Source organism: Phyllobates terribilis, unplaced genomic scaffold (assembly GCF_046119375.1).
Source record: "Phyllobates terribilis strain yellow unplaced genomic scaffold, ASM4611937v1 Scaffold_3__8_contigs__length_932513732, whole genome shotgun sequence".
NCBI classification, from domain to species: domain Eukaryota; kingdom Metazoa; phylum Chordata; class Amphibia; order Anura; family Dendrobatidae; genus Phyllobates; species Phyllobates terribilis.
In genome coordinates, this window is record NW_027362763.1 from 915941363 (window position 1) to 915967853 (window position 26491).

At 44.2% G+C, this 26491-nt stretch overlaps 1 protein-coding gene across 4 annotated transcripts in view; it reads left to right on the plus strand.

The window, feature by feature from the left end:
* KIF26B (kinesin family member 26B) overlaps window positions 1-26491 on the plus strand; it is a 607348-nt gene that overhangs the window by 335296 nt on the left and 245561 nt on the right. For all 4 annotated transcript variants that reach the window (XM_073672795.1, XM_073672796.1, XM_073672797.1 and 1 more), the window contains one exon: window positions 17331-17514. In XM_073672795.1, coding sequence (XP_073528896.1) covers window positions 17331-17514 — 184 coding nt within the window. The remainder of the gene's footprint in view (window positions 1-17330; window positions 17515-26491) is intronic.

The window sequence follows — 26491 nt, forward strand, 5'->3', positions numbered from 1 at the left end:
GTTTCCGTAAACTTAACCTACAGTTCTAGCGTTTTATATGTTAGGTTGTATTTCTCTGGAGATGTTAACATTTGTGTATTCTCCTGGAATTTTGAAATAAATCTGGTTTATTGCACGGATATTCACAAAGTATGGATTATTTAAAAGTGTTATCTACTTTGGCCATCCTCTGTTCATGGGGTCCTCTTGTATAATGCTGATTCTCTGTATGACTTTCTTTGAGATTCTATGTAAACTATATGCAGAATTATCCATTCCAAAATCCTTTACTAGATCCTTTACTCCTCCACTAGATTTTAAAGACGGATATTGTATTCTTGTCCACTTAATGATGCTGTACTTCCCTTAGCAGCATGGTTGGTCAGGCCAATTATACTGCAGGACACTATTGTATTTCTTTTCCACTATGCACCACTAGTTGTGGGCGCTGCGGGCACGTCACCACAAGTATGTGATTTGCATACATGCAGTCATGTGCCAACTAGATTTGTGCAGCCTTTCTCAATGCAAGTGTATTGAGCGAGGCCGGACACAGTCTAGTCGGACTGTGGTCAGAAGTATGCAGATCACATATGAGCAGTGTGCGCAATGTGAGCATTCACAAATCTACAGGCACATAGAGTGCAGACTTGTAGCCTAACACCGGACATCCCCTCTAAGTTACATGCTTTTGCAACCTGTTTTTGACTTAACTGTCTGACTGCTCGCTCAGTAAACTGTGTGTGCCTTTATTGAATTGCTTCAATCCCTGAAAAACTTATTATTCCCTTGTATTAGTGTGTCACCTGTCCCGCACTATGGCACTGTACAAAAGTCTTATTAGGCATCAACTGCCTATTAAGAGCATCAGCATTGTGCTGGACATTTAGGAGACCCCTATGCAGTTTTGATATTTGCAGTGATCCATCCATAGTCATTTATATATATGTAGTTTATTTGTGGATTGTGAGATTCTTGTTCAAATTGCCTCTTCAGAGAAAAAGAGGACTTGAACTCTATAGCGCCACCTATTGGAAGCAGCAATCCTACAAGTCACAATCAACCCTTTAACGAGTCGTGCAATATGACTTAGGATAAAAGCCAAATCAGAATCTCTATTTGCAGACGCGGTGTTTCGGGCTGTTGGCCCTCGTCAGTGCAAAGTATGAGAACTGATTTGGCTAGGTGAGAGGCTCTGCACTGAGTTCTAAGGGGTAACGTTTCTCCTTGTGGAGAGTGACATACCGGCTCTGGCATGTCAAGGTAAGGAGGCTTATTCGCCGTGCAATGCTCCTCTGGGAAATTTAATATGCAAATTGCCTCTTCAGAGAAAAACAGGACTTGAACTCTATAGCGCCTCCTATTGGAAGCAGCAATCCTACAAGTCACAATCAACCCTTTAACAAGTCGTGCAATATGACTTAGGATAAAAGCCAAATCGGAATCTCTATTTGCAGACACGGTGGATCGGGCTGTTGGCCCTCGTCAGTGCAAAGTATGAGAACTGATTTGGCTGCATGAGAGGCTCTGGACTGATGTCTAAGGGGTAGCGTTTCTCCTTATGGAGAGTGACATACCTGCTCTGGCATGTCAAGGTAAGGAGGCTTATTTGCCGTGCAATGCTCCTCTGGGAAATTTAATATGCAAATTGCCTCTTCAGAGAAAAAGAGGACTTGAACTCTATAGCGCCACCTATTCTTGTGCAAATCTTTCATGTGAGTTGTTGGGAGATGTAGTATTGGACTTTTCATGTCTAATTTCTATAGTAATTTTGAGCATAAAATTGTCATAGCCTATGTAGAAAATAAGGGTCTCCACCATGAATAAGCATATGTAAGGAAGGGATTGATAAAAGTCATATTCACCAACTTGCATGAATCATCTTTTCATCATACAGTAGCTTTTGTTAAAGAGTTAATGGTAATGCCAGAAAAATTACTCAGCTCTTCTACAATTGTGGTAGGAGATAGAAAGCTTGTTGTTTTTCCCCTGCATACAGTACATCAAATGGTGTGACAGTTAATATATTTGATCTTGATGCAAATAGAAAGTGCAGACATTCTTCAAAATAATCTTCTTGGCCACATTTATGGAAGATTTATTACATCCGCGTACCCAGATGCATCATTTTCACTCAAGCACACATCTGCACCAAATCCTTTGATATGTGTATCTTCCATGCCTCCTCAGATCAGTGAAGATAGATAATTAGATAATAGATTAGGAAGTTTTTCTAGATTACAGATAAAATACATCTAATATAAAAGACAGATTATGCAGAGTAAGGCCTCATTCAGACATCACTGTTTTTGACGTACAACAAAAACCGATCAACTTTCATCAGTGATTTTCATCAGTGATTTTCATCAGATTGTCATCAGTTTGGTCAGAGCTTTTTCAGTTTTTTTTTCACAGATTACAAAAATAACCATTTCTCCACCTTTTCCTATCAGTCAGTGAAAAACCGACAGCACACGGTTGGCATCCGAGTGCTGTCCGTTTTTTTCACGGACCCATAGACTTTCATTGCTGAGTTTGATTCGTCAGATCAATATTGGACATTTCCACGATTTTGCACGGACCATTCACTCCGCAAAAAATCACTGATATGTGTATGTGACACCCCAGGGGTCTGGTTGCCACAGTGATAGAGATATTACGTCTGAGAGCAGGTGGGAGGTCCTTTGGTCAGGGATCCTGTGCATGCCACACCTCCTGCCCAGTCTTGGGAGGGGAAGAACTTCCCCTGTATAAACCCTGGGCTGAGGCAGGGTTAGTCAGTCAAGGAGAGTAGAGACAGAGAAGCAGCATAGGAAGAAACAGCAGAAGCTCATTGGGAGCAATATTACTACGAGTCAGGGGCTGGCAGCTGCAGAGCTCGCCCTGACTGAGAAGCTTTCTTACCGGACCCGGCGTCCGAGGCTGTGGGGACTAACTCTTACCCAGCAGCAGAAGCCGACCGGCAGGGGATTTCAGGTCCTCAGGCCCAGAAACCCGAAGGCACGGTCACACGCGTGGGACCAGCACCGCCATCGTGGAGCGGAAGCCATTAGAAGGCCCCGAGTCACCGGCCATACGGGTGAGCACCACACGGTACACTCAGGGACGTGGGCTACTTATATCCGCTTCTAGCAAGGTAGCCAGAAGAGTACAGTCAGTTTGGGAGGCCTACAACTCCGCCTGGCCAGGGGAGATCCCATCTGCTCAAGGACTGACCAGGCCCCGTTCACTAGCAAGTACTCCGGGAGGGTCTATCGTTGTTACCAGTAAAGACCCTGAATTACACCGCACCGTCTCTGAGTGGTTCCTGCTACCCCCATCATCCACATCTGCTGCCCTGAGGCCATACCCCTCCCGTTGGGGGTTATACCATCTACGCTGCACCATCCATCCACCGGCCTCAGCGGACTGTCCTGCAGCGGCAGCTCCATAGCTGCATTCAACGGGTGGCGTAGTCGTCCTGCATCTACCGCTGTTACATCGCCGCTCAGTTTGACTCCCTGGGCACGGACCGGGTCACCGCCACGAGACTACAACCCTCAAGAGATCCGGCTCCGGGTAAGCTCCCGCGTGCGCAACGCAGCGCGACACAGGCCCAGGGGCGCGTCAACTTTGGCGTAGTCGGCAGGATTTCGTGCCCGCAACCACCGGGTACTGCGTGCCTGAAAAAGAGACTTTTAAAACTTACCATCCGTGAAGTTTTCCCGCCATCTGTGAAGATTCCCGCCATCCGGCGCCATCTTCAGCCTTCTTCCCGCCATCCGTGGAGTTTTCCCGCCGTTGGACGCCATCTTGAGGACGCCGCGCGGGAAGAAGAGGGGCGTGGACTCCGAAAGCGCGCGAGAACTGAAGCCCCGCCTCACGTCCGGACGTTGCGTAAGGTCCTGGAAGGAGCCCAGCAGACGCCGACGTCACAGGAGCGCGACGGAAGGTCCTCAACCCTGACGATCCACTGCGGAGCCGCGGCCTACGGAACAGGATCATCGCAAGGTAGGCCACGGTCCACTAGGGGGGAGGAAGATGTCGGATACGGAGGAGAGCTTCACTGCCTCAACCCCCGCCAGCGCTACCGCTGCTGCAGTTATGCCCTTCACCATGCCCTATATCCCGGGAGCAGCTTGGCTACCCCAGTACTCAGGGGAGTCACATACCCTGCATGACTTTAGAGAAAAGCTGGATAGCCTCTTCCAGGTGTACCCCCTCACAGAAGAGCAAAAAGTGAGCATCCTGGTGGCCCAACTAACCGGGGCAGCCAAAAGAGAAGTAAAATCCTGGCCACCTGGGAGGAAGACTGTCGCAGGGATACTAACCCGGCTGAAGGACACCTTTGATACCCGCACCTCAGCCGAGATTAAGCTTAGATTCTACGGGTGCAAGCAGCGAGCGCATGAGAGTATAAGGGACTATGCACTAAACCTACAAGAGGCCCTGAGGGCCATTAAGCAGACCGACCCTGATGGAGTGGGAAACGAGGACAGGCTGTTGACCGAACAGTTTATAGAGGGACTGTATTGTAATACCCACCGAACCCAGTTGCGGGCAATGGACTTACAGGATCCCCATCTGGGCTTTGCACAGTTCAAGGACAGAGCCATCCGGGTGCTCCGAGAACCGGCACCGGGTGGCGTTGTGACCCACAGGCGCCCAGCTATCACTTACCACCAGGAGGCGGCGCCCTTGTCGGCAGGGCCTGTGGGAGCTGATGCGCAGGCTTTGGACAATGACCCGGCTCCAGACCTACACCATCAGGTCCAAGAGCTAGCTAAGAGCGTTGCTGCGCTAACCCGAACTGTGCAGTCTTTACAGGTTTCCACCCCAGGGAAGATCCAGCTGGCATCCGGACCGGAGGACATCCCGTGGCGTCGACCAAGGAGGACCCCACCGGCCAGAGGAAGACCCAGTGACCGATACAGCGAGGACGGACTACCCATCTGCCGCCGCTGCAATCAACCTGGACATATGGCAAGGTACTGTTCTTTAAACGGGCACAACCTGGGGTAGAGGGCCAACCCCCAGGAAAAAGATCACCAGGCCCATCGAACTGGCGCGACAGATATGTGGGAGGACGTCCAGTCTTGCCTGTGGTACTGGATGGCATTCCCATGAGTGCCCTACTGGACACCGGGTCACAGGTCACCACCATCCCGTACGTGCTCTTTAAGCAGTACTGGAATGACTCGGATATTACCCGCTACCCTGACGACGACTTGAGTATCATCGCCAGCAATGGCCAGCCCGTGCCACAGATCGGATTTAAAGAGGTGACCATCAAAATCGGTAGAGTCGAACTGGCAGCACAGGGACTGATCATTGTAGATATTGACAAACATGAGAGTCACCCAAAAATAACTCTAGGAACTAATGTAATTGAAAATTGTCTTGCAGAGGTGATTTTCCTTTTACAGCAGGTTGCCAAGAACGCCAGCTCCGGCGAGCAGCGGGTGCTCCAGAAAGAGATCCGGGCACTGATGCGACGGCAACAGGTGGAACTCTCCGGCGGTGAGATTGGTAGCGTAAGAATGTGTGACCCTTTTCCTATTGCCATGCCCCCAAAAAGTGAAATGATGATTTGGTGCCGGGCAGCTATTGGTCTGAGAGGTAGAGATTACCAGGCAATGGTAGAACCAGTTTACTCAGACAGTAGGCCCACCATCTTGACAGCACGGGGGGTGGTTAATGTACGCCATGGGAGGGTGCCCGTTCGCATAATCAATATCGGGAAGAGGGAAGTGTACCTGCCCCGGTATGCCACGCTAGCCAAATTATATACCATTAACCAAAATGCTATACAATCTGTGGAACCCTTGCCTCCATCTCACCCGGAGGAAGGTAACGGCTCTAAGAAAACAAAGGAGGACTGGTGTCAGCAACTACATTTGGGTACTGACTCCACTCCCTCACATCAGAAACAGGGAGTCTATCGGGTGGTTCAAGAGTACGAGAGAGTGTTTAGTAAACAGCCGTTAGACTTCGGGCGAGTCAAGGGGGTAGAACACCACATCCCCACGGGAGACCATCCTCCCATAAAAGAGAGGTATCGACCCGTACCCCCTGCACACTACCAACACGCCAAGGGGATGCTTAGAGACATGAAGGAGGCTGGGGTGATCAGGGATAGCTGTAGCCCCTGGGCAGCTCCACTAGTCTTAGTCAGAAAAAAGGACAACACCATGAGGATGTGTGTAGATTACCGGAAAATCAACCGTATCACACACAAGGATGCGTACCCCTTACCAAGGATAGAGGAGTCATTGGCTGCTTTAAGATCTGCTAACTTCTTCTCTACCTTGGATCTCACTAGCGGGTACTGGCAGGTTCCTGTAGCAGAGGCGGACCGGGAGAAGACCGCATTCACCACCCCGATGGGACTTAGCGAGTTCACCTGCATGCCGTTCGGACTCTGCAACGCACCAGGAACCTTCCAACGACTAATGGAGTGTTGTCTGGGCCACAGAAACTTCGAGACGGTCCTGTTGTACCTGGACGATGTCATCGTATATTCCAAGACGTATGAGGACCACCTGAAACACCTGGCGGAAGTGTTCGAAGCTCTGGCAAGTTACGGCCTAAAGGTGAAACCCTCCAAGTGTCACCTCCTGAAACCAAAGGAGCAGTACCTGGGACACGTGGTGAGCGCTGACGGAGTGGCTCCCGACCCTGATAAGATCACCGCAATTAAGGAATGGCCAAGCCCCTCCAGCGTAAAAGAAGTGCGGCAGTTCCTCGGGTTGGTAGGCTACTACCGAAGGTTTATTCCCGGTTTCACCAAAAAGGCAGCACCTATGCAGGACCTCCTGATAGGCCAGTCCCGGAAGGCCAAGAACCAGAAGCCGCCCTTCAAATGGGAGGAGCTGGAAGAAGAGTCCTTCCGCCAGCTGAAGATGGCCCTCACGGGGGACGAAATCCTGGCGTACCCGGATTATAGCCAGCCCTTTATCCTCTACACCGACGCCAGTAACATCGGGCTAGGAGCCGTACTGTCCCAGATCCAGCAGGGGAAGGAACGAGTAATCGCCTACGCCAGCCGAAAGCTGCGACCCACCGAAAGGAATCCCGAGAATTACAGCTCATTTAAGCTAGAGTTCCTGGCCGTAGTATGGGCAGTCACCGAGCGCTTTAAGCATTACCTCGCTTCTTCCCGGTTCACCGTGTACACGGATAACAACCCGTTGACACACCTGGACACGGCAAGACTCGGTGCCCTGGAGCAGAGGTGGATGGCCCGTCTGTCCAACTACGAGTTCACAATCAAATACCGGGCCGGACGCTCCAATACCAACGCGGACGCCCTGTCCAGGATGCCCAACCTGCCGGACGAAGGAGAAGATCCGGAGGGACTGGAAGAAGTTGAACTCCCTGCGTTCCACCGTCATGGGACTATCCAGTACTCCCACCGGGTAAGGAGTAAGCAGGCTGCTACGTTGAACCCCTTACCTCACTACAACTGGGCGGAAACGCAAGACAGCGACCCTGCCGTCCGACTGGTGAAGGAGATGCTGACTCGCCCGGAGGCTTGCCTTGAACCAGACGCCCCGGAGGAAGCCAAACAACTATGGGCAGAGAGGAGTCGACTGTTCCTTTACAAGGGGAAGTTGTGCCGCAGAATGGTTAACTCCCGGACGCATGAACTACTCTGGCAAGTAGTGGTGCCACGAAGAGACGCAGCCATGGTGATGGAGGCATACCACGACGGAGCTGGACACTTCGGGTGGAAGAAGCTGGAGTTCCTGCTGCGCGAGCGATTCCACTGGGTAGGCATGAGGGGAACCATTGAGAAGTGGTGCAGAGACTGTGGCCCGTGCAACCTAAGAAGGAAGGATCGTGCCAGCCAGAAGACTCCCCTGCAGTCCATCGTCACCCGGCAGCCGTTGGAACTGGTAGCCTTGGATCATGTAAAACTGACCCCAAGCAGAAGTGGCTACGTCTACGCACTAACCATCGTGGATCACTACTCCGGGTTCTTGGTTGTCGTCCCCGTCAAGGACTTAACAGCTCGAACAGCAGCTAGAGCCTTCCAGCAGCATTTCTGCCGTCCACACGGGTACCCGGACCAAGTGTTGACAGACCAGGGACCTGCCTTTGAAGCGGAGGTCTTCCAAGAATTCTGCACTCTGTATGGCTGCCGGAAGATAAGGACGACACCCTATCATCCGCAAACTAATGGACTTTGTGAGAAAATGAACCAGGTGGTAATGGATCTTCTGAAAACGTTGCCCCTGGAAGAACGCAGTCTGTGGCCTGAGAAGCTGCCCGATCTGGTGGACCTATACAACCACATCCCGGTAGGTTCCACCAACTGTACCCCGGCTTACCTAATGAGGGCAAGACCTGGTAAGTTACCTGTTGACCTGGAAATGGGAGTCCTGACACCCGAGGACACTTCACCAGAAACAGACTGGGACACAGAGAGGCAGCAGCAGTACCGGAGAGTACAGGAGAGCGTGGAGCGAAGTCTCTGTCAGGCTAGGGAAAGACAAGAGAAAACTTACAACCAGTATGCTCCCGCTGTTCCCCTGGTACCCGGAGAGCAGGTCTTGAAGAGGAAGAGACGGCTCCACAAGTTGGACGACCAGTGGGAGAAGGACCCGTACACCGTACTGCCCTCAAGCCACGAGAACCCGAAGGTTTGTACCATCAGTAAAGACGGAGGGGAAACTACAGCCATTGTATCCCGGGACCACCTGAAGAAGTGTCCCGAACAACTGAGGAACCCTGAAGAGGAACAAGAAGACCATCGACCCGTAGAGGAAAGGGAAGATATGGTTAGTACTGTGCTCGGGGACTTCCCTCGGTCTTGGACTCAAGTCAATGGTGCAGTTGTGGTACCCGTACTCACCTTCCTCCAACCAGCATCCCAAGCACCTACGGAGCAACAGGTAGAGCTGGAAGAACAGCCGGTCCAGGAGGCAGAAGACCCCACACCCGCAGACCAGGAGGATCAACCCTCTGCTTGCAGTGAGCCTGCCATATCCCTAGTGAGCCAAAGAGCCGGTAGACAGCTGCCCAGTTTACCCTTGACAGCTCCTACACCCTGTAGTTCAGGGCTAGGCAGTCAGCTCCGTAGGTCCACTAGGTCCACTAGAGGCCAGTTACCCGCACGGTGGAGGATTTGAAGTGTATAAATTGTTCTATTTATGTTTACCTGTGTATTGTTGCTTGTGTATAATTTTGTGTTTCTAGTTATTTGTAGGAGTCCTTGGTGGATTTACCGGGAATCCTTGTATATAGTTGGAGCGTAACCCAGGACGGACTAAAGACTGTTAAGGACTCGGGGCAGGACAAACCCCTACCTGGTTACGTCTCCCTGTTTTGGTGAAATGGACACCTTGCTTTTCTTCAAAGACTACACCCGGTTACGGACATGCCGTAACCATCTTTATATGTTTTTCTTATTGTATTATTATTGTTTTTACCTTGTTATGTTTTTCTAAAATATGTTTAGTCCCGGAGTACTAAATTTCACTAGGGGGGAATGTGACACCCCAGGGGTCTGGTTGCCACAGTGATAGAGATATTACGTCTGAGAGCAGGTGGGAGGTCCTTTGGTCAGGGATCCTGTGCATGCCACACCTCCTGCCCAGTCTTGGGAGGGGAAGAACTTCCCCTGTATAAACCCTGGGCTGAGGCAGGGTTAGTCAGTCAAGGAGAGTAGAGACAGAGAAGCAGCATAGGAAGAAACAGCAGAAGCTCATTGGGAGCAATATTACTACGAGTCAGGGGCTGGCAGCTGCAGAGCTCGCCCTGACTGAGAAGCTTTCTTACCGGACCCGGCGTCCGAGGCTGTGGGGACTAACTCTTACCCAGCAGCAGAAGCCGACCGGCAGGGGATTTCAGGTCCTCAGGCCCAGAAACCCGAAGGCACGGTCACACGCGTGGGACCAGCACCGCCATCGTGGAGCGGAAGCCATTAGAAGGCCCCGAGTCACCGGCCATACGGGTGAGCACCACACGGTACACTCAGGGACGTGGGCTACTTATATCCGCTTCTAGCAAGGTAGCCAGAAGAGTACAGTCAGTTTGGGAGGCCTACAACTCCGCCTGGCCAGGGGAGATCCCATCTGCTCAAGGACTGACCAGGCCCTGTTCACTAGCAAGTACTCCGGGAGGGTCTATCGTTGTTACCAGTAAAGACCCTGAATTACACCGCACCGTCTCTGAGTGGTTCCTGCTACCCCCATCATCCACATCTGCTGCCCTGAGGCCATACCCCTCCCGTTGGGGGTTATACCATCTACGCTGCACCATCCATCCACCGGCCTCAGCGGACTGTCCTGCAGCGGCAGCTCCATAGCTGCATTCAACGGGTGGCGTAGTCGTCCTGCATCTACCGCTGTTACATCGCCGCTCAGTTTGACTCCCTGGGCACGGACCGGGTCACCGCCACGAGACTACAACCCTCAAGAGATCCGGCTCCGGGTAAGCTCCCGCGTGCGCAACGCAGCGCGACACAGGCCCAGGGGCGCGTCATGTACAACCACATAGACTATCACAGGTACAAGAGCTATCCGTGAAAAGCTAGGATAGCCATTGTACGTGAATAACAGATGTGTGAAGGAGTCCTAAGAAATATGTATTATTTTCTCATGTCTGTACTTTCCACTCAGACTCAGCCTCGAAATCTCACATGGAAGTAAAGTGAACGCCTGATGGTTTATACTCTAGAAAAATCTTGGCTACTCACATTAATTCAATCTGATAGTGTATGGTGTTCACTGTTGTTATTATCGCTGACCCGAACAAAGAAGCTACAGGAGGACAGCCCATGTGGAAATTTCATCATGAGTTCTAAGAAATACATCATCATCATTATATACAGTACAGACCAAAAGTTTGGACACACCTTCTCATTTAAAGATTTTTCTGTATTTTCATGACTATGAAAATTGTACATTCACACTGAAGGCATCAAAACTATGAATTAACACATGTGGAATTATATACTTAACAAAGAAGTGTGAAACAACTGAAAATATGTCTTATATTCTAGGTTCTTCAAAGTAGCCACCTTTTGCTTTGATGACTGCTTTGCACACTCTTGGCATTCTCTTGATGAGCTTCAAGAGGTAGTCATCGGAAACGGTTTTCACTTCACAGGTGTGCCCTGTCAGGTTTAATAAGTGGGATTTCTTGCCTTATAAATGGGGTTGGGACCATCAGTTGTGTTGTGCAGAAGTCTGGTAGATACACAGCTGAATAGACTGTTAGAATTTGTATTATGGCAAGAAAAAAGCAGCTAAGTAAAGAAAAACGAGTGGCCATCATTACTTTAAGAAATGAAGGTCAGTCTGTGTGAAAAATTGGGAAAACTTTGAAAGTGTCCCCAAGTGCAGTTGCAAAAACCATCAAGCGCTACAAAGAAACTTGCTCACATGAGGACCGCCCCAGGAAAGGAAGACCAAGAGTCACCTCTGCTTCTGAGTATAAGTTTATCCGAGTCACCAGCCTCAGAAATCGCAGGTTAACAGCAGCTCAGATTAGAGACCAGATCAATGCCACACAGAGTTCTAGCAGCAGACACATCTCTTCAACAACTGTTAAGAGGAGACTTTGTGCAGCAGGCCTTCATGGTAAAATAGCTGCTAGGAAACCACTGCTAAGGACAGGCAACAAGCAGAAGAGACTTGTTTGGGCTAAAGAACACAAGATGGACTCTACATGCCTGGTTCCCAATGTGAAGCATGGAGGAGGAGGTGTGATGGTGTGGGGGTGCTTTGCTGGTGACACTGTTGGGGATTTCTTCAAAATTGAAGACATACTGAACCAGCATGGCTACCACAGCATCTTGCAGCGGCATGCTATTCCATCCTTGTTTGCATTTAGCTGGACCATCATTTATTTTTCAACAGGACAATGGCCCCAAACACACCTCCAGGCTGTGTAAGGGCTATTTGACCAAGAAGGAGAGTGATGGGGTGCTACGCCAGATGACCTGGTCTCCACAGTCACCAGACCTGAACCCAATCGAGATGGTTTGGGGTGAGCTGGACCACAGAGTGAAGGCAAAAGGGCCAACAAGTGCTAAGCATCTCTGGGAACTCCTTCAAGATTGTTGGAAGACCATTTCCGGTGACTACCTCAATCTTTAAATGAGAAGGTGTGTCCAAACTTTTGGTCTGTACTGTATATCTTGTGACATATACTGCTCTGCATAGAATCGTATAACACACCTGTTATAGTGCAAAGGGTTGTTGTTGTGCTGAAAGGTGAAATTCCTCTTCATCTTCAGCTTTTAGCAGAGACCTGAAGGTTTTATTGCAAAATTGACTGATATTTGGAACTGTTCATAATTCCCTCCACCTTGACATAAGCCCCAGTTCAAGCTACTGAAAAACAGCCCCACAGCATAATGCTGCCTCCACCGTGCTTTACTGTGGGTATGGTGTTCATTTGTTGAAGCTCAGTGTTGACTTTGTGCCAAACATAACTTTTGGAATCATTGCCAAAACGTTCATCCTTGGTATCATTAGACCATAACACGTTTATGAATCGTGGTTTTTGCTGTAAAATGCAACTAAGAAAATGTCAGGAAAATCCAACCAGAACAGCCACTTAATATATATTTTTGATAATGATGTATTGCAATGGGTCCTGGGTCCCAATGACCATATACGATCATGTGCAGCAGCCAACAGCAATACGTTGCATGCTTCTGTTTATCCCCCTTTAACTCTTGCAGAACTCACACTTGGTGTGGCTTCAGGTGAAATTATTTCAGTACACGTTGACATATTGTTCTACTGACGTTTGCCTGTTTGGTTAACTTTTGCATCGATTTTGTCATAATGCATTACTGGATGACTACAGCGATGGGTGTCTGAGCATGTGTTTGTTTGCTTGTTTGTTTGTTTGCATCAGCCATGGATCCTTCCACTCCAAGCCATGAGTATTGAACCGAAAACTGATGCACGCACAAACACATTCACACACATTCACACACACTTACCACTACAACCTTCCACAAAATGTACCACTTGACTAACAGGGAACAACACGATGGACCTCATTCATCTTTTACACTGTTCAGATAAATTAAAAGTTGATCTGATTGGTTGCTATAGGCAACAAAGACACTTTCACTGTAAGACAGTTTTGTTAAATGATACCTGATAAACATTCTGCAACATCAGTTCACACCACAGCGTCCATCTATGTTAAGTTTGCATCTCTATGGAATTTATTTGCTTCCCACACAAAGCTTAAAGCAATTATCCCATAATTTTTTTTAAACTCCCTATAGTCTAAAACCCCTGTAAAGTAGCCTAGCCATGTCTTCAGATCCTCACTGGCTAAATTCTTACATATTTTCCTGGCGCCAGCTCCTTGCATGTGACCACTATAAAATGCACTTCCCATGACCACCCTGCTTCATATCCACTTCCCATGACCACCCTGCTTCTTATCTACTTTTCATGACCACCCTGCTTCTTATCCACTTCCCATGACCACCCTGCTTCTTATCTACTTCCCATGACCCTTCTTCTTATCCACTTCCCATGACCACCATGCTTCTTATCCACTTCCCATGACCACCCTGCTTCTTATCTACTTCCCATGACCACCCTGCTTCTTATCCACTTCCCATGACTACCCTGCTTCTTATCTACTTCCCATGACCACCATGCTTCTTATCCACTTCCCATGACCACCCTGCTTCTTATCTACTTCTCATGACCACCCTGCTTCTTATCCACTTCCCATGACCACCCTGCTTCTTATCTACTTCTCATGACCACCCTGCTTCTTATCCACTTCCCATGACCACCCTGCTTCTTATCTACTTCCCATGACCCTTCTTCTTATCCACTTCCCATGACCACCATGCTTCTTATCCACTTCCCATGACCACCCTGCTTCTTATCTACTTCCCATTACCACCCTGCTTCTTATCCACTTCCCATGACCACCCTGCTTCTTATCTACTTCCCATTACCACCCTGCTTCTTATCCACTTCCCATGACCACCCTGCTTCTTATCCAGGCTCACTGCTTAGCCCCATTACAAAAGAAAGCCAAAGTTCTGAATAAACCCTTTAAGATGGCTTCATGTATTAGTAATGATGGTGGCACATTGTGTGTGAGGTTCTTTGTTCTCATTTTGGATGTATTTTGTGTACGGTACGTGTGCATTAAAAAATTCATGTAAATGAAATGTTAATTTCAATATAATCAATGTAAGCGCACCCCATCCCTCTTTCCAGCAGTGTGTTTAATCTCATTGTACTTTCAGCATCTGCAATTATTTGTTCTCATTAGTGCAAATGTAGAAATTACATTTCAGAACTTCATGAAATATGCATGACAGCACTTTAGAATCAAGCAGAAAGACATTTATCAAGGTGCCAAAAGTTGCCAGAGACTTTCTAGCTAATCCCTGTATGCTGGGGTGAAAGCACTGTTATCCGGGTACGGCATAGGACCCTCAGTTTGTTTGCCCCCCGACAATCAGGTTTCAGCTGTTTGCTTAATGCTGCATTTGTAACTAAACAGCCTGGCCGGTAATGGGCAAATGCTTCACTCAGATTTGATAGACATAGGTCTCAAAAGAAGATGGAGAAAGGGTTACATTTGATTAATTTTCAGTATTGGATCATAGTTAATCTATTGTGAGTACCAATTTTTGCAGAAGTAGCTTTCTTAATCTTTAACCCCTTCATAACTGGGTTCTTCCTTCTATGGTTCCATTTTTCCAGTACCATAACTTTGTATTTTTCCTCCCACATGACCGTGCGAGGGCTTGTTGTTTGCTGGACTGGCTCTAATTTTGAATGACAACATTATTTTAACATACATTGGACTGGAAAACTTCCACCGTTGTTTTTTGGGGTTTATATTTACGACATTTATTACGCGGTAAATATGACTTGCTGTATGATTCTCCAGGCTAATATGATTACGGTGATACCAAACCTGTGTAGTTTTTTATTGAAGTGGGGAAATAAAATATGAGAATTTGTAACAAAAAAATAGTTTTGAGGCACCATTTGCCAAGAACCATAAAAACGTTTTCATTTTTATATCGATAAAACTGTATGAGGGCTTGTGTTAAGCTATCGGTTTATTGGTACCATTTCAGGGTAGATGTGCCATTTTCTCTTCTTATTGCATTTTTTAGTGGAGTTGCTGCAATTGAAAAACCACAATTCCGGCGTTTAGAATTTTTTTCTCTTTACAGCTTTTCCCAAATAGGTTAGTTAATTTTGTATCATGATAAATCGGACTTTAATAGATGCAGCGATACCAAATATGTTTATTATTTTCTTATTTCTAATAGAAAGGAAGGGGTTGATTAGAATTTTCATATTTTTTAAGATTTTTTAATCCTTTTTTTTTTACTTTATTTTTAGTCCCTTGACATTAAACAGGAATCACTTTTTCTATAAACTACAACATATCTCCCAACTTTTACCGAAGAAAAAGACAAACAAACTATGCAGAGAAACTTTTTCATTTTTACGTAAGCTTCACTATATGAGGTCATGCTTTTTTGTGTCTATAAGGCCACATTTACTTTTCTGGACTGTTCAGCACCCTTCCTTTTTCTTCTCTTTATAGGGTACAATATTTTGACAGTCTCCCTTTAAAAATGGGAATTCATTGACATGAAAGTATGTTAAGAAGTTGCTGAGTTTTTCAATATGTAATGATTTATATGCTGCGTTGCAGTACTTACTTTGCATAAGAATGGAAAACTCATTTAAGCTGCAGACTGGAAGGTTTACCTATTGGAAACTCCATTTTTAGAGGCAAATAATGGGCTATTATTTAACACATCAATTTCTATGTTAAAAAGATTTTCCACCTCTGATTTTTTTACAGAAATAGTCCATAATTGTAAAAAATTACATTTTTACAAGATACCATACAGATCCCCGTGGCTCCATTTCAAATGCTACCTGGGTCTCTGTGCTTTCTCATGTTGGGCATGTAAACACTGCAGACAATCACTGGTCACAGCAGAGATATGTTGGTTATCACTGTGGACGATTGGCTGCAGCCATGACATGTCAATACATTTGTAACAGTATGTACTGAGTCGGACTCTAAGTTGAGTGCATTTATTCAGTTGTAGGTGGATGTTGCATAATGGAACTAGTGCTATGCTATGCATCCAGGGCTGTGGAGTTGGAGTCGTGGAGTCGGTGTCCAATTTGGTGGAGTCTGTATAAAATGGCCAACTCCAACCCCTAAAATATATAATAAATTGGGTACAGTAGTGCAGTGCAGTTTGTGCGGAATATTTTTTCCTAAGAATTTGGTAATGTTATGAAATGTCCTATAAATGTCTGTCCTATTCCTGATCTAAGGGTCTAGACTTTTAGCTGAGATGAATCTGTGCTGCAGTAAATTTATCACTTAAACATGAGCCGTGTATGAGGGAGTCGGAGTCAGAGTTGGAGTCTGTGTCATGGAAATTGAGGAGTCGGAGGTTTGGCTTACCGACTCCACAGCCCTGCATGCATCTCCTATGACCTGTGGACGTTTTCAGTCCATAAACTACTGTAAAGTATAAAATAAAATCTTTTCATATTGCTTTTGAATCCTTTAGTTGAAATAAATTTTCCTTAGCCAGGAAGTATTGTTTGTGATGGCAGCTGGGTACATGAATTGAATAGAAGATGTATTTGGCACACAATGATAGACACTTGCTATAAATTGCACAAAGTACAGTCATAGATGATATGTTTTAAATGCCATATGAAAGGTTCATTCTGTTGAAAAATGACCACATGCCTATGCATTTTAAAGTAAAACTAGTGTATGACTTACTCAGCTTCTTCATTGTTTCTACTTGTGCACATAAATGTCAAACGTGAACTTTCGAGTTTAAGAAACATTTTATCACAAAGCCAGCTACCAGCCAGAGGGTAACTTGTGTTGTTCAATCTGAACAAATTAAAGCTATCTAACTATATCACATCAAGAAGCCCGTTGTGAGTGGTGCTTAGTCTTTTATTTCCATCATACTTAGGCTTTTATTTCCAGAATAGCACTGTATAGTTCTGCTTTTGCAATTGTCAGCTAATTTTCTATGACAGTATCTACCATATGTAGGTGCAAACAATAAATGATCAATTACATCTACTTACTGTACAGTTACCCATAATAATGGCCTTGAACTTTAGATTTACATCAACAGATTGGTGGAATTTTGGTGAAATTTGTCAACAATTTAATGTCTCAAAGTTCTGACATACAGTGGTCATGCATATTAATGGGAAGATCTTATGTCTATGGTCTGGTAATCTATATGTCATCATCAACTCATTCTTCAGCATGATGCCATATTTGAAAGATTGTTGAGTGTATAAATTGATTGAATCACTTAAGACTTTTTGTGTTGACTATTATAGGGCTGCTCAGAAGTTAAATCTGTCATCCAAAAAGAAGAAGCAGAGAACAATACCTTCCTTAGTGTCAGAGCCCCCACTTTTCTCAACCTGCTTCTGTGGAATTCTGCAGACTTCTCCTCCACCTGCACCTCCTTGCTTACTGAGGGCAGTCAACAAAGTGAAAGATACTCCTGGATTGGGGAAGGTAAGAAACAATTTAGATCTTAGATCTTTAGCTCTAATGTGTAATTATAATTGAAAGTACCAGAATTTGTCTTAAATTTTCACCTTTAGAACTTAAAGATGTTTTCCATTTATAAAAATGAACAACCCATACAGAATGTGTTTTTTACTGAAATGATCTCCATGGCCAAGAAGACAAACCAGTGTCCAATAATGTGCTGTTCCAGTCACCTTACTGATGCAGCTTGTCACAGGCTTCAGCAGTCTTTTAACGTCCATACGGCGCAGTCATTGCTTTTGGAGCCAATGCCAACTACTAAAGCCGACACTGGATTTAGGGATTTAGGCAGTGACAAGAGGTGAATATGCATTTCTTTTTTTATTTTACAACAACCTATGCCTAAAAAAAAACAGAAATACATTTAAAACACCATCCATATTAGAAAAAAAGGCTTGTCAAATTTAAACACCTGATCTTTATGTTTTCCTAAGAAATAAGCCCCTAGAGGTGTCTTAGTGGTTTACTACCCTCTCCTTATACAGAACATCAGCATGATCTGTACTCTAAGCATATATGAGTAAAAAAGGGTCAAAAAAGGTAGTTGTAATTTGGCCAACAGTTGCCAATGGTGTATGGGCACTTTTATTGATAGGGGAAGCTTCATATGACCCCTGTTTGGGTCTTCTAGCACTTAGGGGGTTCCATACAAATGAAATAGTTAATATACAAGAATGCATAATAATCACCAAAGTTTGTGAGGGTCTTTGGAGGACTTTTCCTATCTGGCTTAAAGAGCTGGTTAAAAGTGAAGGGGAAAGTTCTCAATGATAGCTATTTTTTTATACCAGAATATATGAAAAAAGTGGTCATATGTGACAGGGAACCTGTCAGAAACATTTACCCCCCCCCCAACCATTTATAAGACAGTGTAGCCCTTTAATATATAAGCCAGTCGATATATTTATGTCCCAAATGCGATGTTGCAGCAGCAGAGTGAAATCATGTTTTCAAGCTGAGTATATATTAGTCTAGAAGTGCATTGGGACGTGACGATGCACTTCCAGCTCCTCAGCCATCACACTGTATACCCTTCCTAGTGCAAACCTCCTCTGGTTCATTGACAGGTTGTTGGCCATATACCAGAGTAATTACCTATGAGTCAACCAAAGGAGGGTGGTGGTAGACAGGGAATACAGTGTGATGGCGGAGGAGCTGGAAGTGCATCATTACCTCTCCACTACCAGACTGACATGTACTGAACTTCCAAATAGGACTTCTTGTTAGTGGAGCAGCACTTTGGGAGAAAAGGAGATTAACTGGTTAATTTTTTTAAAAGGCTAAATGGTAATATAAATGGTTTGGGGGTGTGGGTTGGGGTAGAACTTCTCATAGGTTCTTATTGGTTACTTGTGCTGTGCTGATAAGGTCCAAAAGAACAGAACATATGATACTATGCTCTAAGACTTTTTCAGTTGAGTATGTACAATTGTTATCCAAATTGAGCAGTTTTGTTCTTTCTGTAGTAAACTGTTGATATTCATTGTTTGTTGTCCTATTAACTTACTTCAGACAAACACAAATCTGATAAAATGATCCTTGGAGAGATTTGCATTATTTTCTTGTCTGTTAGCTAATATGTGGTCTATTTTGACAAGAGGGGGGTTAATATGACTGAATTGTGTCCTGCTTGATGTAAAATAATCACTAAATCATGGCCCGGGTCTGGGATTTGACATTTTTTTTAAAACACCTGGAATAATAATCAACCGTGTATTCAACTTGGGTATTTATGTTGTCTCACTGGAAGGCAGCAAACGTTAACGCCCGGTTAAGTTATTGTTAACCTTGGCACATAGTTTTCATGGATTTCACTGAAGTAAAGTTAACAAATAAAGGATTTAACACATGAGTAAATCTAAAAAAAATTACAGTCAGATAATTCATCCAAGTTAATGATTATCCAAGACTCTTGGCTACGATTACCTGCCACATATTTAGATCCTAATATTTCCGAATAAAGAAGTGTGTACATAGTACAATGAAAACGTTGGACTGTTATAATTAGATAAATATGAGCAGATTTACAGTACGTGACCTAGAATGAATACCAGAAGCAAATAATGTGCTGACTGAGACCATTGGATTTGATTCCATCTTCTGCATCTGATTACAGATGTAGCCCAGACAAATGTAAGCAGAATTAAGAACACACTCTCTAAAATAGTAAAAAAAACGAATTTTCACCTTACTCCTCCCCCACCGTACCTCTTCCCATGCCTACTAGGTTCCCTGCCCCCATTCCTGTCCATCCAGAACTTGAAGTACAGGGGGACCTGGGTAACACTGGAAGAGGAGCAGTGGTGATTGGTAAGGTGAGTAAAATTTATTTTATTATTTTAGAGAAAGTCAGGGTTGGAAAACCCCATTAACATTCTAGGCTATACAGTCAAATACTTTTATAACTTGGGTAAATTTGACCGTTTTTGTGATATTTTGTAGTTCCGTGGAACCGGAGGAGTACAATATAACTAATACTTCCATGGCTGTGTCCATTTCTACATTTATGTATATTTGCTAATTCTTATCATTTTTATTTTTAAAACACTTTTGGAAAAAAAAATCTTCTTATACATCACGTGTCATAAATGTAACCTAACATTTAGGGTGTTCCCTAATCCTGAGTAACCAATGGTGGCCACATCTAGAAGAAGATATGGCCGTGTGTAATTGCAGCCTTCTACATAAAATCTGTGTAGGGTTTGGAAGCAGCCAAGCAAAGTTTCTGAATGTCAACTATACAGATTTGTTGGAGATTCATAGAAAAATACACAAGACTTGTATGTATAAAAATAAATTAAAAATTAGGTTATTGGTTGTCAGCTACCATATCAATGAAATTTCCCATACATGAGCCTGAGTAGTAGCAACTCTGATCAATGCTCATATTTGTGGGCACATTTCCACATTGACGCTATGACCAGTATTCTCTACAGTCTCAAGGAAAGCTAAAAAAAATGATGGAACATGAGCTCAGCTATAATGTACTGCACCATAATCTAGTTTCTGGCTAACATAGAACAACATTTCAAAAAACATCACAGAAAAAAATATACAGCCTTACCAACACCAGTTCAGATTACCAATGCACCAGCAAGATGTAGCAGACCCCCATGATAAAGGCGGGGGCAGCACAGGTGCAAAATACTGATGCAATGGCCACTCACTAACCTAAAAAATTCATGGGGTGGCTGTGTATTATTAAATATGGACCCAGATGGAGCATATTTTTTTGTTTTATGTTAGTTATTTTTAATTATAGTGTTAGGACTTGCAAAGCATGAGGACTCTTGACGCAGGTTGGGAGCTTACCTATTTTGGCCAAAATATCTACCAATACCTCATTTAATGTATTTATCTTATACGTTTCTTTTGCACTTTTTTCCATTTTTATGCAGGATGCAGCTGGGCCCTTTAGTATTAGTTGGGTTAATTCTGTCTTGTGGGGGTGTATGTATATAGTGCTGGGCAGTCTGCTTGATCTAATAGTATGGGCATCATTAATAGGCTGTAAGCCAGACACTGTGCATCACACGTACCTGTGTGACTAGCTTCCGATGCAAGCCTGATCTGTGTGCATATTTAATACTACACAGCCATCCCCTCCATGAATTGGTAGGTTAGTGAGTGGCCGTTGCATCAGTATTTTGCACCTCTGCTGCCCCCGCCTTTATCATGGAGGTCTGCTGCGTCTTGCTTGTGCATTAGTAATCTGACCTGGTGTTGGTAAGGCTGTATCTTTTTTTCTGTGATGTTTGTAAATTAATAAACAAATAATTAGAGATATTTTTTTTTAAATAATTAAAAAAATAGCATAAAATATAATGGTCATGTGTTTCTTTGTATTTTGGCTGTCCCATGCGTTTACTTCCCTCACCTTCCAGGAAGGTTGTTATGACAGATTGCCCTATCTAGGGTTTTTAAAGCTATGCTTAATGTATCACTTTGTAAGATCTTCCCACTCTGACTAATGACCCAGTGCAAAATTTTGATTATACCACAGGTCATATTCTTCCACTTCCCTATTTCATTTTATTACCTAATCCTTTATTTTCTTCAATTATCACTGCACGATTTTATGGCTTAAAATCATAAAGCCATCGCAAATGGTTTCACTGCCGCAGTCAATTGATTTCTAGTAAACCTCATAGAGGCACTGGCTCAGGTGCTGCCAATTCCCACCAGAGAATGCTAGCCAATTACCTTCTGCTATGATATAGCCTGCAATGTCTGATCATGCATAACACTGTGTGAGAAGATGCCTCTACACTAGCTGAGTGATGGAATGAGACTGCCATTGGGAAAAGGATTACTGGTTATCCTGTGAGCTCACAGGCTTTTTTTCCAGCTACAATATACATTTCATTATTTAAGCTGGTCAAACATGGCCAGTTAGTGAACAATAGACACAAGGTCTGATTTATCATTTGCAATTTTTTTAAGCCACTTTTTCTTGGGATATTTGTTAATGGGTTTTTTTCTGTGCCAAACTCTTCAAGATGGTACATGTGGCTCATGTGTTTTGAGTAACATAAAAAATGCTCTTCATTCTTGTCATTTACCTTTTTTGAACCTTTTTACAGTAAAAAAAAAATCATGTATTGCAAAATTTGCACCACAAAAAATGTCAGGAATACAAAAAAATTACCCCAGGGGAAGACTGGAGAACATATGTCCAAAAACGTTGCAACTTTTTTAAGAGTTGCAGTTAATGAATCAGCCGAAAACATTTGGAAACAAGGAACCCCACCTACAATGCCAAGCATAAAAATAATACAAGTGAAAATACACTTTAAAAAGTCGCAAAATAAAGAGTAAGGTACAAATTGAAAGCAGGCTAAAAACACCAAAAACTAGACAAAAAAGGCACAAAAGCAATAATGAATCAGGCCAAAACCAAGAAAAAGCAATATTTCAAAGTCTGGTTGTGAAATATTTTCTGTAAAACATGGACTATTCAATATTTTCAAGAAGGTTTCAAACACTGCATGCCCTATGTTCAAAATAAATGTATAATTATGTATGTTAGAGAATTTTTCTAGGACTAATACATTATGGTCTGTCCTAAAAATAGTCCATCATTGTTGATTAGTGGATGTTCCTGGACCTCCCTCCCTACTAGTCATCAAAACATAGTGCATGGGGTGAATGGGGCTTAGTTTAAATACCAGATTACCAGGGACAAACACATATATCATCCAAGTTGCTGTACCTGAAAAAACAATAAGGAATCCCTTTTGTTTTGCTGCTTAAAGGGAATCTGTCATGTCCCCATTTACTATTAACCTGCTGATACTGGGTTAATTTTCAAGTCAATAGCTGTCACACAAGGTGTGGGAAAGACTAAGAGCAACACAAAGGGAATAGGGAAAGGGAGCCCAGACTCTTGGGAAAGGGGTGAGTGGAGACCTCCTAGGTTGATCCAGTGTCAACCTGTCTCCACTAACATCCCCGTACTTGTTCTTCACCAATCGCCGCTCGCGTACCTCTCCCTGTTTTTCCCTGGTGTTAGGCTCAGGCAAGGGAAGGGAGGGGATGAGCACTAGTCGATCCCCACTGAACACTAAAGACAACAAGGGGGGACAAACAAGGGAAAATTGCTTAGCTTTAATCGACTCCAGACAAATGCGCACACGTCCTCTAGCACCAGAGAGGAAGAAGTACTGCTCTTGCTCAAGCCCTCACAAGGAGTAATGAATATCGCCGGCACCTCCCTCTGGCACACAGCAGGTATTTATACACCCAGGCTAGGGTGTTAATTAGCCAGAGGAAGGTAGCTGCTGGGTCCTAGAGATACAGCTTCTAAGAAGGTGTCTGTAATGCCAAACAAAGAGATCTCCTGCAAACATCTGCAGGGTGACTGTCTGTCACTTCTGACACACCCGTGACAATAACATTCTAAAACTGTGTGGCCGCCACATTGAAAGCAAGTTACCGGGAGGAAATTAACTTTATTCCTCCCAGCAGCCTCCAACTTGCAGTCATAAAAGTGTGTCGGCGCGGCTTCAGTCACCGTGAGTACAGTGAGCAGTGGTTGGCTCATTGACTGACAGATGTCTCTGCACTGATACGCTACAAAGGCGACTGTCAGTCTGTATCCCAGGGCGTTCTTACAGCTACTGCTCACTAAGTACTGAGCAGTGACTGAAGCCACGCCAGAACTCATCTATGACTGAAATCCAGTGCATTTTACAGCAAAAGCCATCATCAGCAAATAGCTTGCAACACAACACATATCATTCTTGAAAGTTATCAGTGAGGGAAGGCTACAAAAGAATTAAAAGCTGTTACATATACAATGGAACACTGTGAAGACGGTTATTAAGAAGTGGATTAAATTTGACACAACAGTGACATTACCTAGAACTGTATGTCCCTCAAAAATTGATGAACATACAAAAATAAAACTAGTCCAGGAGGCTGCCAAGAGGAGTAACAGTAAAGGAGCTGCAGGAATTTCTGGCAAGTAGTGGTTGTGTACTGCGTGTGACAGCAATATCCTGTATTCTTGATGTGTTAGGCCTGCGGAATATGGTGGCAAGACAGAAGCCTTTTTGTTATAACTGAAAACATAGAAGCCAGCTGTGTTTTGCCAAAACCTACATCAAGTCTGCCAACAGCATGTAGGAAAATGTGTTATAGTCTTATGAGACCAAGTTTGAACTTTTTTGGCCATAAATACAAAATGTATGCATCGTTGAGGCAGCATTTTGCTTTGGGGTTGTTTTTGGTAGCTGGAACAGGGGCTTTAGTCAAAATGAAGGGAATTATGAACATTTCCACATATCAGTCAATTTTGCAATAAAATCTTCAGGCCTCAGGAATTTAATGATTCAGCACTACAATGACCCCAAAGCATACCTCCAAATCAAACAAACAATGGCTCTGGAAGAAGAAAACAGCTTTGGAATGGCCCAAACAGAGCCCAGATCTGAATCCAATTGACAATCTGTGATTTGAACCGTAGAAAGCACTGTACACATGAAATGCCCTCGCAATCTGACAAATATGGCGGGCTCCAGCATGACTGGTTTGGCAGTGGGTCAGTAATGGTGTGGAGTGGCATTTCTTTGGAGGGCTGCACAACCCTCCATGTGCTCGCCAGAGGTAGCCTGACTGCCATTAGGTACCGAGATGAGATCCTCAGACCTTTTCTGAGACCATATGCTGGTGCGGCTGGCCCTGGGTTCCTCCTAATGCAGGACAATGCCAGACCTCATGTGGCTGGAGTGTGTCAGCAGTTCCTGCAAGATGAAGGCATTGAAGCTATGGACTGGCCCGCCCGTTCCCCAGACCTGAATCCGACTGAGCACATCTGGGACATCATGTCTCTCTCCATCCACCAATGTCACGTTGCACCACAGACTGTCCAGGAGTTGGTGGATACTTTAGTCCAGGTCTGGGAGGAGATCCCACAGGAGACCATCCGCAACCTCATCAGGAGCATGCCCAGGCATTATAGGGAGGTCATACAGGCACGTGGAGGCCACACACAATACTGTGCCTCATTTTGACTTGTTTTAAGGACATTACATCAAAGTTGGATCAGCCTGTAATATGTTTTTCCACATTCATTTTGGGGGTGACTCCAAATCCAGGCCTCCATTGGTTAATAAATTTGATTTCCATTGATGATTTTTGTGTGATTTTGTTGTCAGCACATTCAACTTTGTACAGAATAAAGTATTCAATGAGAATATTTCATTCATTCAGATCTAGGATGTGTTATTTGAGTGTTCCCTTTATTTTTTGAGCAGTGTATATATATATATATATATATATATATATTTTTATATATATATATATATATGATATATATATATATATATATATCATATATATATATATATCATATATAGTGAGTAGTCTCTATAACTGATGGTATTTCAGTGGAATGGTGATTGGAGCATGGCTTTTGTTCCTAGAGGTAAATTTTATATTGATTGAAGTAAAAGTGAGGTTTCAAAGAGATTTTTGCTCTGTGATTATGTTTTATGTTTTCCATCCCTAAAGTTGTGTGATGTTAATTGGTGGTATCTGTCAAGAAGGAAAAACTGTACTTACCTTTTGAATCAGCGGCACTCCTCTGCACTTGATACTGTGTCCCCTGAGACCTCCTGGCATCAACATCTGGAAGGGGATATCATATGACTTTTGCAGCAAATCAGTGGCCACTGATTGGATGCTGCCTTCACATTTCATCCAAACAGGAAGAGAGATGTGAAGGTTGTAGCTGATCAGTGGCTGCTGATTGACTGCAGTGGTGAAGTGATGTATCCCCACTGCATGTTGATGACAGGAAACTGACAAGGAACACATTAATGAGTGCATATGTGCAGCATCAGTCCAGGAGGTGAATATAGGGGGTTTATTTTTATCTCTTTGACCACACTAATCCTATTACTTTTACATTTTTTAAGTAGGGTACAATCCCCTTTAGTGCCCCCCTTTAAATGAGCAATTAACACTCATTATATCTACATCTGACATCATCATGCATTTGAGACTTTTGTGACTAGCAGTGTTACTGACCCCTGAATATATCCCTGCAGCATAAAGGCAGCCCACATAATAACAGGACCTAGGTGGCACGGCCCTACAGCTCATCCACCTCGAAACAGTTTCATTCTGGTTTTTCACATAATCCAGTAAGTGCACTCATTCAGTCGTATCATTCAGATTAAGTGTTCAGCTTGCAGCTCCCGCCTCATGATTATTATCCTTTGATCCATGAACAAGCTAATTTACGTTAATAATGTAATCACCTTCTAAAGAAAGTCAAGGTAATGCGATCAAATGCTCAGCAAATGATATTGTTAGTGTTTAAATATCTACTAATCCTTAATGATTTATATATATATATATATATATATATATTTATATATATATATGTAGATATATAGAACTAATCTAGATCTTATACATTTCTTTACATTACCTG